Genomic DNA, 17026 nt, shown 5'->3' on the forward strand with positions numbered 1-17026 from the left:
CAGCTCTGAAGATATTAAGCAGTTTTAGAAGATATAATGGCAATCGAAACGTACTTGGCAGTGGACTTTTTAGTAGTTTTCTAAAGGCAATACATTTTTCAATAGTATTCAATAAAATACACAAAACATGGTATTGTCTAAAAATGCTTTCCCGCTCTATAGAGTTAGGAGTAGGAGATAAGCAAATACAATCATCTTTACTGAGTCACCCCCATACTGGATTAAACGAAGAACTACACAAGTTGTTTAAGAACAAACAAAAAGGAAAATCTGCTTTGCATTTTAAGTTCAAGCTGTATGAACAATAGCTCTTCAGAAGCTCAGTCTATTAACAGCCCTTCTTCCTTCATGAGACAACTTAAAACTAAGTTCAAGTATTTTCAAGGGCTTCCCACAAAAATGTCCATGTATTTCCAATCAGGTAGCACAGTCAAATACTGACAAGCTGTCAGGAAAAAAAATAGGAACATTCAAATTAAACTCACTTGAGTTTATAACTACAGTTATACATCATTTTCAATTACATGACAACTCACTGTTTTTCCTACTTCATCCTACCTGCTCTAGAGATATGGGATAAATAAGAAACAAGCAAACAAACAAAAAAGGAAGTATCTCAAGAAGGATGCTGTTTACAGTTAAGCAACATAGCAGTAGTAGTACCCTAGTGCTATGTATTTCTAGGACAACGTTGAAAATACCATGTATAAAACCGGAAGATGAAATTATGCCAAACACCTGCATTTGTCAGATAAAATGTTAAATAAATCTGTTTTCTTTATAAGGCTATTTGCTAAAAATCTATCACTTGTCTTTTTCCAAGAACGTAATTTGATTGTAAGCCAAGAGTCTCAATACTAAAGAAAATAAAAATCTAAGAAGTATCAGCATTGTCTCATCCTATTGGGAAATTTTATAAAACATTTTGCTACACACATCAACCTATTCTTTATATATAATCATTGACTGTACTGATAGTAAAAAACAGATACTTTGTTCAATATAATAGTCTGTTTTAATTAAAGATATGAGTTATCTAGATTCACATTTAAATACTAACAGAAGTTACAAGTGTCCTGTAAGCTGTCTTTTACACACCTCTTCAGCTTTCTGAGTTTCTGTACATTTATTCCAAGTAGATTCCCTGGAGCACAGAGCCCACGATAGTCAGCCCTTTACCAGCTTTCAGCTGAGAGGTGAAAGAAAGTAATCTAGGATGTTTCACCAACTGCTCACTATCCAAGTTTAACAAGACCAAAAGTTGAGGTCTGCCAAAAAAACAAACAAACAAAAAAAAAAGTTAAATGCACATATACATATAAAAAAGCAAGAAATAATTTGGAAAACCAAATTAACAATTAATAAAATGGGGATTATGTGCTTAATTCAACTATCAGGCAAAGAATTTATAATTTGCAATAGCAGTAACACTTCAGGTACAGGGTACCTACTTGACCCACCATAATCTCATTCTGAAAAAGCTACCTTAAATAATAGTTTTATCAAGAAAATTACTGAATCAAAATTATCACCCTTCCAAGGTCAATCTGCTGCTTGAAGTTGTCAAACATTGAAAACACACACAGACACACAGATTATCACCTCTGGGTAATCTCTTAAATGTTTAGTTATTGTCACCTCAATTTTTTAGTTTTTTCTTTCTCCATTTTAGCATCTTCTCTCATTCTTGTACCATATACTGCTGTAAGGAGTCTGACTACCTCAGTAACCTGCTTTTAGGCACTGGGTGTTTCCTAGTAATTTATACCAGACGTAGGCTTCCCTTAAGCCTTCTCCAAGCTGCATAAGCATAGCTCTCTCAGCCTCTCCCCACAGGAGACACAGTCCTCTGCTGAAGCAGCTTATTGATGTCTTTCCTATATTAGGGTGTCTAAAACTGGATGAAATATTCTAAATGCATTCTAATGTGTGCTGAGCAAAGAGTTTCCCAATTTACCTATGTTTATATTTATTGTTTCACCTCATATTTACTTTTCAATATGTAACTGTACTCCTGCTGATGCACTCCAGCATGTCACTGCCAAGGCATACCACAGGCTTACTATCTGCTCAGAAGCACAGCTACTTTTCATCAAAGGAGTTTCCTAGCCTTGTACCACTGCACCGGACAAGCCTGTCCCAGGTACTGGACTTTGCACTTGTCCTTTGGAATTTTCATGACGTTCTTGTCCACTCATTCCTCTACCTGCAACAGGCCCTTTCAAAAGGACAGTCATACCCTTCACCGTACTAACAGCATTCCGAGTTCAGTTTCAACTGTGTAATAGATGAACATGCACTCAGTTTCCTTTAATCAATATCCAATCTGCTTACTTTTCCCAAACCAACATTTTTAGAATTTTCCTGTCAACCAACACAGCTTAAGGTGTAACAAGATGGTCCAGTTCTAGCAATTACATTGACACTATAGAAGGATAACTCATCTGGAACTGAACTGACGTCAAAGATTTAGCAGCAATGCTCTAGTCAACAATCCAACACCGGTGCCTCCAAGATGCGAATTTCACACGCAGATTAAGGTGGTGGCTCATAATATTCCATAGTAACTGCTTATGTGCATCAGTTCCATGACAAATGGTAAAATTAGTGCCATTACACTACAGGGCCAACAAAACATCGCATGTGCATGCACCCAGGAATACTATCACATAGCAGCAACTATAATTGAAGTGTCACATAGAGTGATAATGTGTGTGTGTGTGTGTCCCCACAGTCCCTGTGACTCGCATTACATTCATCAGAAGTGACAATGTGAAAACATACTTTTGTTTTTAAATGCTAAGTAATTTTTTGTGATGGCTTTGAGAAAAAACAATAGTTTATTAAGTAAAAAGAATATATTGCAAAAATAGTGGTGGACATCTAACATACAAATGGACAGCAAATGTGAAACTTTCTGTTTAATGATAACTAAGTAATTCAGAAAGTGTTACTATTACATGAAGCTATACAAAAAAGGATTGCCACAAAAAATGGAATTTATACAAATAATGGATCCTCTGAGTATTTATACTATGAATGTCAGAACATATATAGAAGCAAAAAAAAACTACTTAAGGAATTACAGCATTTCTTCTATAGAGACAGATAATAATGATGACGGTTTCTTTGAATGTGGAATCTACAATCAAGCATTACAATTCTACACTCTGGAGAGCTATGACAACACCACATAGATTTAATTTCAAGTCAGTTTGTCCATATTTGTAGCAAAGTTGATTATATAAGTCGCATTCTATTTCAGTAAAATAATACTATTGCCAATGACATTATTGCCATGCCCAAGTTAAAACTTTATTTAATGGTAAATTTCACTTCCGCCATTAGCTTTAACCAGCCATATTCCCTGAGAGTTCTACATATTTCAAGAACTGCGTGACTATGGAAGGTGTAGGACTTGCCTCCAATTCTTGGTGTGAGGAGGACCATCTTCAACACGAAGCAAAGCATAGCGAGCTGCATTCAGAGACAGTCCACGGATTCCATCACCCCATTCTTTTTCCGCTCTTCAAAGCGCAGAAGAGGTTCAATTAACAAGGACCCGTTATTTAGACAAATTAAGTACATTCTCTCATGTGAGTGACAACGGGCATAAAAGTAAACACTTATTAACATGTATGCATTAAAAACTCATCTTGAAGTTTTAACCAAGCATGAAGACTAACCAAGATGAAGCAGTCTCAGGTCCCTTCAAGAGAGCTATTTATTAAGTATTTATTAATATTTATTATCACCTATTTTACTCATACTTCACATACTTTTTTGTAATCACAAGGGCTACTTAAGCAGGTTCTAAGCACTAGAATGGATAAGTGAGTGCTACTTAAAATTATTTTAAAGTAGCAATATGCATAAGTGAAACTTGACTTCGTATAGATGAGTACAGATTGGATCTTCCCCTCCAACACCACCACAGCCTTCTCTACTTCCTTTCCTTCTCAGCTTCTCTGCCAGCTTTATCAGCCCTCCTGACGTACTTTCAACCTCCCCGCACTATCCACTTCTTTCTTCCGGTACAAAGCTACGCCTCGTGGCAGGTGGCCAACCAAATAAGAAAGAACTGGTAGGCTAATGCATTATTTTCCTTTGTTGGGATTCTACCATGGCAAGCAATCTATCTTCCTTGCCTTTGCTCCCTCTTACTTCCATTTGTGAATTCTCATTGAGCTTTGTTACTTCTAGCCCTTTTTCAAAATCTTGATTGATATAAGCCAAACTGAATTCAAAAGCTATTAAAGAACAATGTAGCAATTAAATGTACCCTGACAGACAGCACAATAATGCAAGTTTCTTTTACTTAGTTATTCAAAAATTAAAATAAAAAATGATATTTTCTCCAGACAGAAGTTTTTTAGAACATTTCAGGGCAAGTTTCTCCCCACTGGCAAATCAGATCCTGCGTGTCCAAACACAAGGAGAAAAGAAGCTATGGATGTGCAAAAAATGGCTGGGTCTGGCTCCCGATTTAGTATGATTCATTCTCTAAAGTGCTGAAGTCTACACAAGAGAGGAGAGTTCTAGGGCTTTAGCCCAAAGATAACTGTTAATAATAAGGTAACAGTTTTGTAATAGTTGCTGCTTGATATTAAAAGGTGATGTACCTAACGTTCTAAAACTTGACACCATAATCTTGGCTCAAATGAAAATTTCCCTTATTGGTTCTTATTTTGATTAGTCCTGGCTATTGAGAGGATTGGAACAGAACTTCCAGAGAAATTAGGTCCTAAAAACTGACAATCCTTATGGATGGGATCTCATCTTGTTTCAAGGAATACCCTTTAACTATTACTTCTGTTGTATCTATTATATACAAAAGTGCTTTTTGCTGAATGTTAAAACATTAAATATAGAATAAATAAGATATATGGTCTTACCCCTCTATATCTATGTATTTGTATATACATCCTGCGATTAGCATGGCAATCAAAGCATAGTACCAAGAGCAAATGAACATCAAGGCAAGACATAAAACTCATCCCAGGAATGATAGGGTCCTAAAAGAAACCATTTTTTTCCATTTTTTTAAATAGGCATGCAAATGTTCTACAAAGTCAATTCCTTATTTAAGTTAACTTCCAGAAAGATCTTTTTCAAAAGGCATTTCATAACTAATATATAAATAAAAATAAATTGTCCTAATTTTAGTTTGTAAGAAAAAATAATTATTACACTCTGAGTCTCTTTGTGACATAAATAATACAATTGAAGCAGATATAACAATAGATTTACTATATTTGACAGTTCTGAAATTCTGTCAGTACCTGTAAGGAAGGTCAGTTTCAAAACACATGACTAACACTTACTTACTATTGATTTAAATTTAAATTAAAAAGATTATCAAACAATACTAAAGAACTCTATGTTACTGCCACCAAAACCAGCTGATCACTTCAAATTAGATTTGACTCAGTTATAGTCTCCATTGCTGCTGTGGCCTGTCTCTTAGGCAAGAATAAAGGACAGTAGATGGGAAAACAGAAAACAATCTTTCAAAGGCTACATGGAATGACTGTGAGTTGAAAAAGCTACAGAAGCATTTCCAGATTAAAGATTATATGCCTGGTTTACCCACACTATTATTCAAGATATATGTATGTCAGCTGAGAACTGGGCAGTTTCATGAATAGTTTTAGTCATGTACAACACCCCAGATTTCTTTTTCTCCACTTCCAAATCAGAGCTAGCCTCACTGTATTGACAGTGCCTGCAGACCCAACTCGTTTGGTACTTTTAGTTGCTTTCTACATGTTCTGAGGACACAAATCTAAATGCATTTGTCTAAAAGAACAACAGCTGTTCTCTCATGCTTGACTTAGCCAATCTGAGACTCCACTTGCACTCAAAAAATAAAGTCCTATCCCATTTCTGGCATTCCAACACCTACTTTAGCTAGAAATGATTACGTGGTCACATAGTGAGTCAGTTGGCTCACCCGATCTCTCTGGGAAGAATATAAAAAAGAAATGGTTACAAAACTCTGCTGCTGACCATGTTGCAAACCCTTTCAACGTTTAATTTTCACTCGGTTCTTTAAAAGGAAAAATAATAAGCAACTCTTACATCTACCTACCAATGGTAATACTTGAAACGAGGTCTCCAGTTCGGAGTCCGTAAAAGTGTTTGAACTGCACAAGCCAGATTTACAAACATATAGCACATAAGAAAAAACCTGTTGAGAACAAAGAACATTTTCCAACAGAAAAATTAACTACACAGATTTGCATTACAAGGCTGACACAATCCAAAGAAGGGTAGGAACCTGTACACTGTGTTTTACAGTAGCCAACAGAACACAAGACATAGGTAAAATTAATACTTGTAGAATATTAGGCCTCCAAACATGGTATTGGCATAATATAGAGACTCAAACAAAGATTCTTAGAGAAAACGTAGTGAACAACTGACAATCATGGTGTACTGGTTTTGGCTGGGATAGAGTCAATTCTTCTTCATAGCAGCTCATATGTTGCTATTTTTCTTGCTGCTTTGCCAGCTAATAGCCCTGTGGAAGGGGGCACAGCTGACCGCAACTGCCCAAAGGGAAATACCCTAAAACATTAAACTGTTTTGTCTGTCTCTATTATATGCACTTAAGCTAAAGTAGCAGGAATTTTTATTTTAAAATCCAGGTTTTTAAAATTCGAATTTATTTTCACTAGCATCCAAGAACTCTGTTAATGAAAAAGCTTTTTATGCCTAGAAATTAGTTCCAGCCAAAACACTCTGTTGTTTCATATTATCTCCAGAATCAAATAGGAATATAACTTGCTAGAAGACAAAGTCTAGCATGTATTATTTCAGAATCATTACCCACTTAATTTAAAATATAAACTACTACTTAAACACAAAACACCAAATTCATACTTACATTGAAAGAATTGGTGCTACACTATCCAGTGAGGCTATCAAAATTCCTGTTTCACAGATACCAGCAGTGAGGAGCAGAGCCCAAGTTGGTTCTCCATTTGCTTTTCCGTGACCAAATACCTAGTTCAGTTCAAGTAAACAGTAAGATTAGAGAAAGCTGTTCATTATACAGTTACAAAATATGGCACAGATTGTGAACTAACTCTAACTGGCATCAACACTAGTCATTAGTTACTAAGGAAAATGAAGCAGTCTTGAAGCCATTTATACTACAAAAAGCAAAAAAAAAGAACTGCAAAAACACACATTTCCAATATGAAGTATGTTTAGTAAAATAAGCAATGACTACATAACATTAAAGTCCTACTGCAGTTGCTATTGAAATAATCTTAGAGTAACTTTAAGCCCACATTCAGCAGATTTATACTTAGTCTGTATAAAGCTAATATAGTTTAGGGCAGTATTTGCTTGTAACTTACAAAATAGGCATCAACTCAGTATTATATATTTGTAGATTTATTATTTATGAATATATTTATTATTTATGAATGTAAATACTGATCTAAGAGGACTTAGTTAAGTCTATGATCCTGCACAGAGCAATTTTCTTGGGGAGAATTCTAGCCAGCTATTCTGGTGATATATGTCTAAATGCCTCACCTGAAGTTTCAGCATATTTATTCTCTTCCATATTCCTCCATACAAATATCAAGACTAAACCCACACTCTCCTCTTCCATGTCTATGTTCTTCACCTCATCCACCATACTGTTTTCTTCTTCCCCTAGCTTCCTGTCACACAGTCCTCATTCCTTTACATTACAATGCCATTTTTTCTGCTTGTTTCACATCTTTTATTTTCTTTTATTTTCTTTTATTTTCTTAAATATGTCTTGCCCTTGCATTCATCTCCTTGCATTTTCTTGCAGCTATGTCACTCCAAAACCGCAAGCACTTTTCAAGTCTCTTCTCCAAGATTCCCTTCCTCTCACTTCTCAAATCATGTAATTTTTTCCCTTTTGAGTCTTCATTCCTTTCAAATCTAACCCTGACAAGACAGAATCATACTGTCACCCTCTCATCAAGTACCAAATCTTTAGTTCACGCAAAAGTGAAATTTTTCATTTCTGTCTCTCAATACAACTCAGCATTTATAACTTATTGCATTACAACCCCTTCCCACTCACAAGTCAAACTCCATCATGATTCTGCCCAGCATACTTCCTTTATTTGCTTCTGTTACAGATACAGACCTTGCATGACAAGGAACACACCACTGCTCTCAGCTGTAAAAAAAAAAAAAAAGCAGCAGCACATTTGATGTTCTTGCACATCCTCCTCAAGTGCTGCTGGCAGAGTATTCAGGCAGCAGAGGGACTGCAGAAGCAGCAGCTACTGTCTTTTTAACTTATTTTATTCTGGGTTAATTAATCTGCTTTTTGGCTCCTGCTCCCAACAGTGGTACGGCTGTACCATTCTTCCCTGGAGAAGAGAAGGACCTAAGCAAAAAGATCAATGATACAGCCCTACTGAGAGCAGGCACTAGCACACAGACCAGAGAAGCAGCAGCAGTGGAATGGAACCATTCTGCCATTAAAGACTATGAAAAAAGTTGGGAACAGCAGCATGATCTGCCTTTAAAAAAAACACCAAACCAAACAAAAAATGACAACCATGAACACCCCCTCCCAACACACAACCCACCTCCTCAAAGCCACTGGTGTTACTTCTTCCATTTTGCTTTGCTTCTCAGCTCTTCCAACCACTTCCTTTAATCCATTCCCCTCTCCGTAGAAGTCCTTTTACCTCTTTTATTTTCCCCTTTCCACATATTCAGCAAACCTCCCTCCTCCTCAGATACTTCCCCACAAACCCCACTCAAATTATTCAGCTAACCCATCATTCATAATAGTCCTAGTCATAGCCTAGCTGAGGACTTTTCTCTACGAGTCGCACATCAATGTGTTGACCATTGCAGGCATTTGTCAAGATCAGGAATCAAACCAAGCTGCTGCTATTCCTCACATGCAGCAGCTCATACTCACTGAAGACAGGTTATAGATATCTCTGAACAGAGTCTAAATTATTCACCAAGAGTAATAGCCCATCCTTAGCATAACATCCAGTTACTCAAAGCACACATGCAATCAAGACTCCAGAGGTCAATGTGGGTAAACAGAGAATGCTCAAACGTAAGTCTGTCCACATAACTTCAGTTATCAAAATAATGATATAAACCTCTCAGAGAGAGACACAAAAACATCCTCAGGATGACTCTTCCAGTACAGACCAGTCTGTAGACCAGCTCTAAAATTCAGCCCAGCTACCTTCAGTATCTGTGCTATCTAAAATATATTTCTGTGCTAAATTTGACAATCGTCACCTAACTCAAACATACTTCTGTTGTTATGAAGAACAGTTTCAAGTATAGGTTATCACTGTGCTGTGCAACTGTTGGCTATTCTTGACAATCTGAGGTAAGTTTTCAAACTCCATACTTCACTCTAGGAATTACAGCTTTGCTCTCTAGACATTGTATTTTGGGATTTATTTACTTGGTTTTTAACTCAAGTCTAGTTGTCTAGTTTTTACAGATGTAGGCCAGCAATTGTGTTAAATATCTTCCAGCAAGTTTTTTTTCTTCTTCTGTTTGTGAACTCTCTCCCTCACTCCCTTCAAGAGAAAAAAAAAAACCTGATATTTTTATTTTAAAAGCATGTACAGGGATGCCAGAACAATATTGTTTGGAGTCATTGGATAGAATTCTATTGTTATGTCTTTTTTGTTTTCATTTAGCTTATAAAGATGAATAAAAAGTTGAATGGTATTTCTGTGATGTGAGAAGTATCACACAGCTCCACAGTGAGACTACATCAACTCTGTTCACAAATACAAGTTGTAAACAGCCAGGAGTCAAAAAGTTCAGTTGTTACTTGGTTCTTAGTTCATTAATTTCCATTTATAGAAGGTATATGCTCAGTTTTTGAGCGACTAATGTGTAAGAACAAAAAATAACTAAATTGCATTGCACAGAAATATTCCAAATTCAACCTTCGTACTACAATAGCTCCATCTATTATTGCACACAATTAGAATTAAGCTCCAAATCTTTTCTTCCCACTCTAAAGAACAGCAGAAATTATGACTTTTCTTTTTTGTGTCAAAATAAGCCATATTTGAAGTACTGTAAAGTAAAAAAAGATCTCACTTGAAGAAACGGTACAATGCCATCTCTTGCAATGGCCTGCAACAGACGGGGTGCACCCGTGAGACTCTGGAGACCAGCACCACATGTTGAAAAGAACGAACCAATCACAATAACCCACGGAGAAGGCCAGGCCAGAGTACCAACCACTAGATTTCCATTAACTGCTTCTCCAAACCTTAGGGAACAGGAGATGAAAAAAAAAAAAAAAGAAAAATCAGCAAGCATTAAAGTAACTTTTACTCTAGCTGCAACGCTCATATTTTAATATTTTTGGACAACAGCACTTTTCAACAATAAACAACATGTCACAGCATGCACTATAGGATTTCCCAATCCAATTCTGTTTTTTTGATTCTGCTGTTTCAAAGAAAATATAATTGATTCATCATAAGTTCTGCCTCTAAGCAGATAGGCACCCATTATCAGGTACCTCAGAAAACTTAATTAGCGGCAATAGCAAAAGTATTTACGTATGCATCCTTTAGATCCCTGTGACTGCTAGGAACTAGATCGCAAAAGTCTGTTCTACAAGTAATACAGGTATACCCTGGGGGATAAGCAGGAAATTCGCACAACAAAGTATTGGCCTTTCCATTTAATAGCGTAACACTTAAATATGTGTAAGTAAATAGAGAAGCTACTAGAGAAAATCATCTGCAGTTATCTACATGCCTTCCAAACGTCATGCTATCTGATGTAATTTTTAAATGACAATGGCAAACAAGCAGGTGGAAGTCAGGAAGAGGTGCTTTCATCACAGACTTGAGTGTCTTATTCACTGCTGCTGCTTTTTGCTTTTTTTTCCGAGATAATTAATTTTATGTTCATTCATAGACATCTTGGGTAAACTAATGAACAGGTTCCTTATACTCCTTCCCAAACTGGTATTTTTTTTTAAAGCAAGCAAAACTCTGGCCATCATCTTTTGTTTGTTAGTAAGCAGCCAAAATAAATTTTAAGACCGTCTACACTGTGATAGCGTAATTATTTTTAAAATGTTCTCAGGTTTTTCAAAGTAAGCACCAGAGAAAAGAAACAGCTACAGACTAAAAAAATTAGATGCTTTATTTCCTTTCAAATCTAGTTTTAAACACAGTCCAAGAAACACAGTAAACAGGTTAATATAATAAGCTTGGATGCACAGCTGCATACTATTTTCAGCAGATGGAAAATCGAAAACATATCCTTTAAAAATATATGAGAAAAAACATTATGTTTCTATGACAATATTTATACTGCTGCATATTCATACCTCACTCAAATTCTGCTAACATCTGTGTTTTTAATTAAATGTGGTGTAGGAACCAACTAGAGGCTAGGACAAAACACTGAAAGATGTACAGCCTACTTTTCCCCCCATGTCAGATATGACAATCCACAATGAAGAAAAAAAAGAAACCAAGCCCAAACAGTCTTTAAACTGGACCAAACCCCATACGTTTTACTGTTACATTGGATTTCAGCCAAACAAGGAACTGGGCAGCAAAGTAAATGAAAGAATACAGATTCAATGCTCCTGTTACAATGCATCCTGCCCTCGTGATGTATCACCTGCATTCACAGCTGATAATATTCTTTTACTTTCTTCTACTTTCAAAGTCTGTAGATATTGACTCCAAATTAATTTATAAATTATAATTCAGAATTCATTTATTATTTCTTAAGCATCAGCTTGATTTGGTTTGTATATTTACTTCAAAGAAAAAAAAATCAAATTTTCACTGATGCAGCAGTATCATTTTAAAGTAAAAGTGATTCCCTGCTGCTTCTTGTAGTAGCCTTTAAACACAATCCAGCTTTTAACATACGGTTTTCCTTCTAGACTAAGAGACTGTGTTTTATAATAAGTTATCCCAGTATGATCGCCATCAGCTTCCAAACAATACCCAGTGCCACTGCTTCGTCACCAAAAGCTAACTTGGGCCTTAGTAAAAAAGAGAACCAGATGCTACTACAGAAACAAACATGAAGCCTGCCAACAGATTCATCTTAGTCAAGAAAACCTCTCCCAAGGCAGCAATATATAAAAATCTGGAGATTCTGTTCATGCTTATTAAATTTATTCTCTTGATGATTCATATTGTGTCTCAAATATCCCCAGGCAATTACGTGGATAAAAATTGAAGTGACATGTCAGTTGATGACATGTCTGATTTACAATTGATATTTTGAAACCTAAAATAGTCATATATCTAGTGGAAATTATAGACGTACTGGTGCATTGCAGCCTCTCTCATGATCTCTCCTTGTCGTATAATTGTCAATTTTTCTGCCTTTGTTCCTCAGAAGCATACTACTTTTCGTGAAGTAATACCTGTCCCCTTACCCCGACCCATCAGGTCCTAGTAACTATGATTTACTTTCTCAAGAACATTTTACTACGGACATTTCCATTTGCTACATTTACTACAGTTTCCCATCTACAAGAAGGGTTTCCCATCTACAAGAAGGGTTGCAGGGAGGATCCAGGGAACTACAAGCCTGTCAGTCTGACCTCAGTGCCTGGGAAAGTCACGGAACAGGTAATCTTGAGTGCTATCATGAAGCACATGCAAGAGAACCGGGTGATCAGGCCCAGTCAATATGGATTCATGAAAGGCCGGTATTGCCAAGCAAGCCTGATCGCCTTCTATGACAAAGTGACTCCACTACTGGATGGATGTAAGGCTGTGGATGTAGTCTTCTTGGACTTCAGTAAAGCCTTTGACACAGTTTCTCACAGCATTCTGCTTCAGAAACTGGCTGCCTCTGGCCTGGATGGGCGCACACTCTCCTGGGTTGAAAAGTGGTTGGATGGCCGGGCCCAGAGAGTGGTGGTAAACGGAGTAAACTCCAGCTGGAGGCCAGTCACAAGTGGGGTTCCTCAGGGCTCGGTACTGGGTTCAGCCCTGTTCAATGTCTTTATCAATGACCTGGATGAAGGCATTGAGTGCATCCTCACCAAGTTTGCAGAGGACACTAAGCTGGGTGGAAGTGTGGATCTGCTGGAAGGTAGGGAGGCTCTGCAAAGCGATCTTAACAGGCTGGACTGCTGGGATGAGGCCAATGGCATGAGGTTCAACAAGGCCAAATGCCGGGTCCTGCACGGAGGAGAAGGACCTGGGGGTAAGGGTTGACAGCCGACTGAACATGAGCCAGCAGTGTGCCCAGGCAGCCAAGAAGGCTGATGGCATCTTGGCTTGTATCAGAAACAGTGTGACCAGCAGGTCCAGGGAGGTTATTCTCCCTCTGTACTTGGCACTGGTGAGACCACACCTTGAGTACTGTGTTCAGTTCTGGACCCCTCACCACAAGAAGGATGTTGAGGGTCTGGGGCGCATCCAGAGAAGAGCAACGAAGCTGGTGAGGGGGCTGGAGAACAAGTCTTACAAGGAGCGGCTGAGAGAGCTGGGGTTGTTTAGCCTGGAGAAGAGGAGGCTGAGGGGAGACCTTATTACTCTCCACAACTACCTGAAAGGAGGTTTGTGGAGAGGAGGGAGCTGGCCTCTTCTCTCAAGTGACTGAGGGACAGGACAAGGGGGAATGGCCTGAAGCTCCGCCAGGGGAAGGTTCAGACTGGACATCAGAAAAAATTCTTCACAGAAAGAGTCATCGGGCACTGGAACAGGCCTGCCCAGGGAGGTGGTCGAGTCACCTTCCCTGGAGGTGTTCAAGGGAACAGGTTGATGAAGTGCTTAGGGACATGGTTTAAGGGAGTGTTAGGAATGGTTGGACTCGATGATCCAGTGGGTCCTTTCCAACTGGTGATTCTATGATTCAGATAGTTATTTGGATTCTGATTCTGTTTCTTGAAGGAATACAATCCAATAACCTGACCAGCTTTTGCAGCCATTTCTGTTAACAGATAGACTTTCCCTCAGTTTTAACCTAAGTAAAAGAAAAATATTCCACATAAGTATTTCCCAGAAGAGTCATTAAGTCCCACTAGGATAATTTGTGATCACACACACTACCTGTAAAATTGAATACGACTTACTTATCTCTTAAAATCACACCTTCTATACAGGCACCAAATAACACTATACACGAGAGATCTGTTACTGAGACTGAAGGAAGATTACACTATAAAAACATACACAGAAAGTAAATACACATTTTTTCACCTAGGGATTAAATTACATGTTCATGGTAACGAAGGAGGTCGGCTGTGTTATTTTGATTGCCCTTGCTGTCTTGTGGGTTTTCTTTTAATTCATCCTCGCTATAACTTTTTAGTTTATGTTCTCTACAACTGCATTTGATGCAGTTATTTGCAAATTATTGGTAGTAGCCAGTACATCATCCACAAGAACAGAGATATTTTCACACAAATAAGAATTGTGTCTTCTAGATATTGAAGGACTAAGAATTTCTGTTGGTAGTAGTTTGCTTTAAAACTTTGACTGGTTATGTTCAGTATAACAAAAAAGCAATCTATCAGCTGAAGCATGGTGCTAAAACCCTTTACATCACGTAACTAAAAACATGAATTATATCTTGGAATTTGAAGCACTAAGAATATAGAAGAGATACATTTTTTCTCTATAGAATAAAAGTTGCATATATTTAATAATAATTTTTGTATTTTAAACAAAATATAAAACATTTCCATTTATATTTCATTCATTTTATACTCTGGCAACTCCCAACTTTTGAATGACTTTTCAATAATAAAAAACTATACTGCTACACCTACAGAATGCTCCCTAGGAGAAAAAAAAGTAACAGCATAAAGGATACAAGAATAAAAGACGTAGTTGAATAGCCGTATTGTTCCAGTAGGAATAGATTTCTGAGCATCCTTAAGATCGCCAGATCTGTTTGAACCTGCCATAATACCTTAAAAAGAGATCAAATTTACGTGTCATAAAAACAACTGATACTACCCCCATGTAAATAACTAACAGAATAGGAAACATCAAACTTAAAGGCCTGATGGTAACACATCATTACTAATGAAGTAGGCAACAAAACATGTATAATCCTGCACAAATCCTCAATTTTATACCTTCATTTGTTATCAGAAATCGAGTTACCACATATATATACACACCACACATATATATACATACACGTATATGAGACACATCCACACATACACACACACACACTGAACAAATTCGAGAAAGCTGAGGAGACAGATAGAAAAGTGAAAATGTTTTTCAAAAATAACTTTAGAATTGATTTTAAAACATGGAAATGCTCTGAAATAGCAAAATGTTCGGGATGGAAGTTATCAACTGATGAGGATTTTAGACAGTGTGATCAAACTTTCTATGAAATATACAGTAAATAATAAGAGATGGAAATAAATCAATAAACCGAACAAGAAAAACAAAAACTAAAAAAAAAAAAAAGTGCAGGCAATAAGAAACATGGTTAGGAAATCATATGCACACATTCCTGTGGCTCTAATAAGCAAATAGAAAGTATTTTCTTGCATACACTGTTACAGGAGGTAAAAATCATGCAATAACTAATTCAGCTATCTTTCCTAAAATTGCCCTGTCCACTGTTGGAGGCAAAACCATAGAAACTAATGTCAACACTTCCAGTGCAAAAGCATTGTCAAACTTGAATAATGAAACCCTATCCACAGGCTCAGATACGATAACATATGAGAAATTGGAACAGTGGGGGACAAGGATATGAAGAGACACCTCCACCTGATATTGTACCAGCAAACTCTGCTGCAACTTTGCATCAGACTTCAGCTTTGTTACTTGACATTACAATTGCTTAAGCTGGGACTTTTGAAGAAAAAGGTCTCTGGTTATCTCAGCCAAGTGTGACCTGAGAAAATGATACACAACTAATCTAACCTTTAAGTTCGACAAAAAAAATCCCATACTCGTTATAGTTGGAAAAATATATTGGACATCTAAACAGATGAAAGGCAGTTCACAGTTTGAATAGCTGAAACAATCATGTTAATAATCAGCTGTTCTCTCATGCATTTGAAGACTAAAATATTATACAGGTATATATCTTATTTTGGATAAGCATTTTGTAACACATGGAGCTTTTGCTTTATTTCCAGACATAGAAAATAAACAGAGACTCGGTTTAAGTTCTAAGTTTTATAATCCCCTAAAATGACCAACTACCAGCTCTGTTTCTCCAGCACCAAAAAGTTTTACGTACATAAAACTTGGACATACAGACTAGCAATACCATGTGTCATCAATAAACATTCACGCACAGAAAATAACTTTCAGCTGCAAGAAAAATAGTTGTGTCTACCTGTCACAGATGGGAAATAAATCCCTACAAGCATGGTGAAGTAGGTCATTATGTCTGTAAAAACATAAGGGAATCCACTCATTTTTGTGTCTTCTGATCCAGCAACTGATGGCTGATCTTTTTTCTCAACTATGGATCCTTTTTCTGAATAGGTACTCCACAGATTATCTACAAGGGGGAAAAATAAGAACTAGCGTCATCTCTCTGTTAAGTAGAGAAAATTCAATAATCACATGAACTGGATGTTTTTTCTTACACATACATCATGATGTTTCCCAACATTTCCTTATAAAGCCAGAAATGCAGCAGCAATAAAATCAATACCAATTGTAACTGGTGTACATTCTCACTGTATGCCAGTAGACTGCAGTAGTGTATGGGCTGCATCATACAAGATTTTCTCTTCCATTAAATAAAGATTTAGTTATAGAATTCAAATATTTGTAGTTTGGTCCACTACACTGCACAGACACACGGCTGTATTATCAGGATGTACTGTGAGAAAATAAGTAAACTATTATCTCCAGATTCAGGCAATCTTAGCATATACTCAGATTTTCTTCCATTTTGAGAAAGCAGGTCAAAAAAGACCATGCTACTTATCAGTAATTTGAGATCTGCTGTACAGAACTGCCCTGGACAACAGTTCAAGACTCAGCTGTTCATGGTGAAAGTATTCCACAAAAATGACAAAATGCATAATAACCAG

General features: G+C 37.0%; 1 protein-coding gene across 1 annotated transcript in view; it reads right to left on the bottom strand.

The window, feature by feature from the left end:
• Window positions 1-17026, bottom strand: part of SLC12A7 (solute carrier family 12 member 7) — a 65860-nt gene that overhangs the window by 17057 nt on the left and 31777 nt on the right. The window contains 10 exon segments of the mRNA XM_054057849.1: window positions 1099-1128; window positions 1130-1268; window positions 3423-3527; window positions 4896-5015; window positions 6092-6190; window positions 6890-7008; window positions 10096-10270; window positions 14072-14129; window positions 14815-14913; window positions 16318-16485. Coding sequence (XP_053913824.1) covers window positions 1099-1128; window positions 1130-1268; window positions 3423-3527; window positions 4896-5015; window positions 6092-6190; window positions 6890-7008; window positions 10096-10270; window positions 14072-14129; window positions 14815-14913; window positions 16318-16485 — 1112 coding nt within the window.

Source organism: Cuculus canorus, chromosome 2 (genome assembly GCF_017976375.1).
Source record: "Cuculus canorus isolate bCucCan1 chromosome 2, bCucCan1.pri, whole genome shotgun sequence".
Classification (NCBI taxonomy): Eukaryota; Metazoa; Chordata; class Aves; order Cuculiformes; family Cuculidae; genus Cuculus; species Cuculus canorus.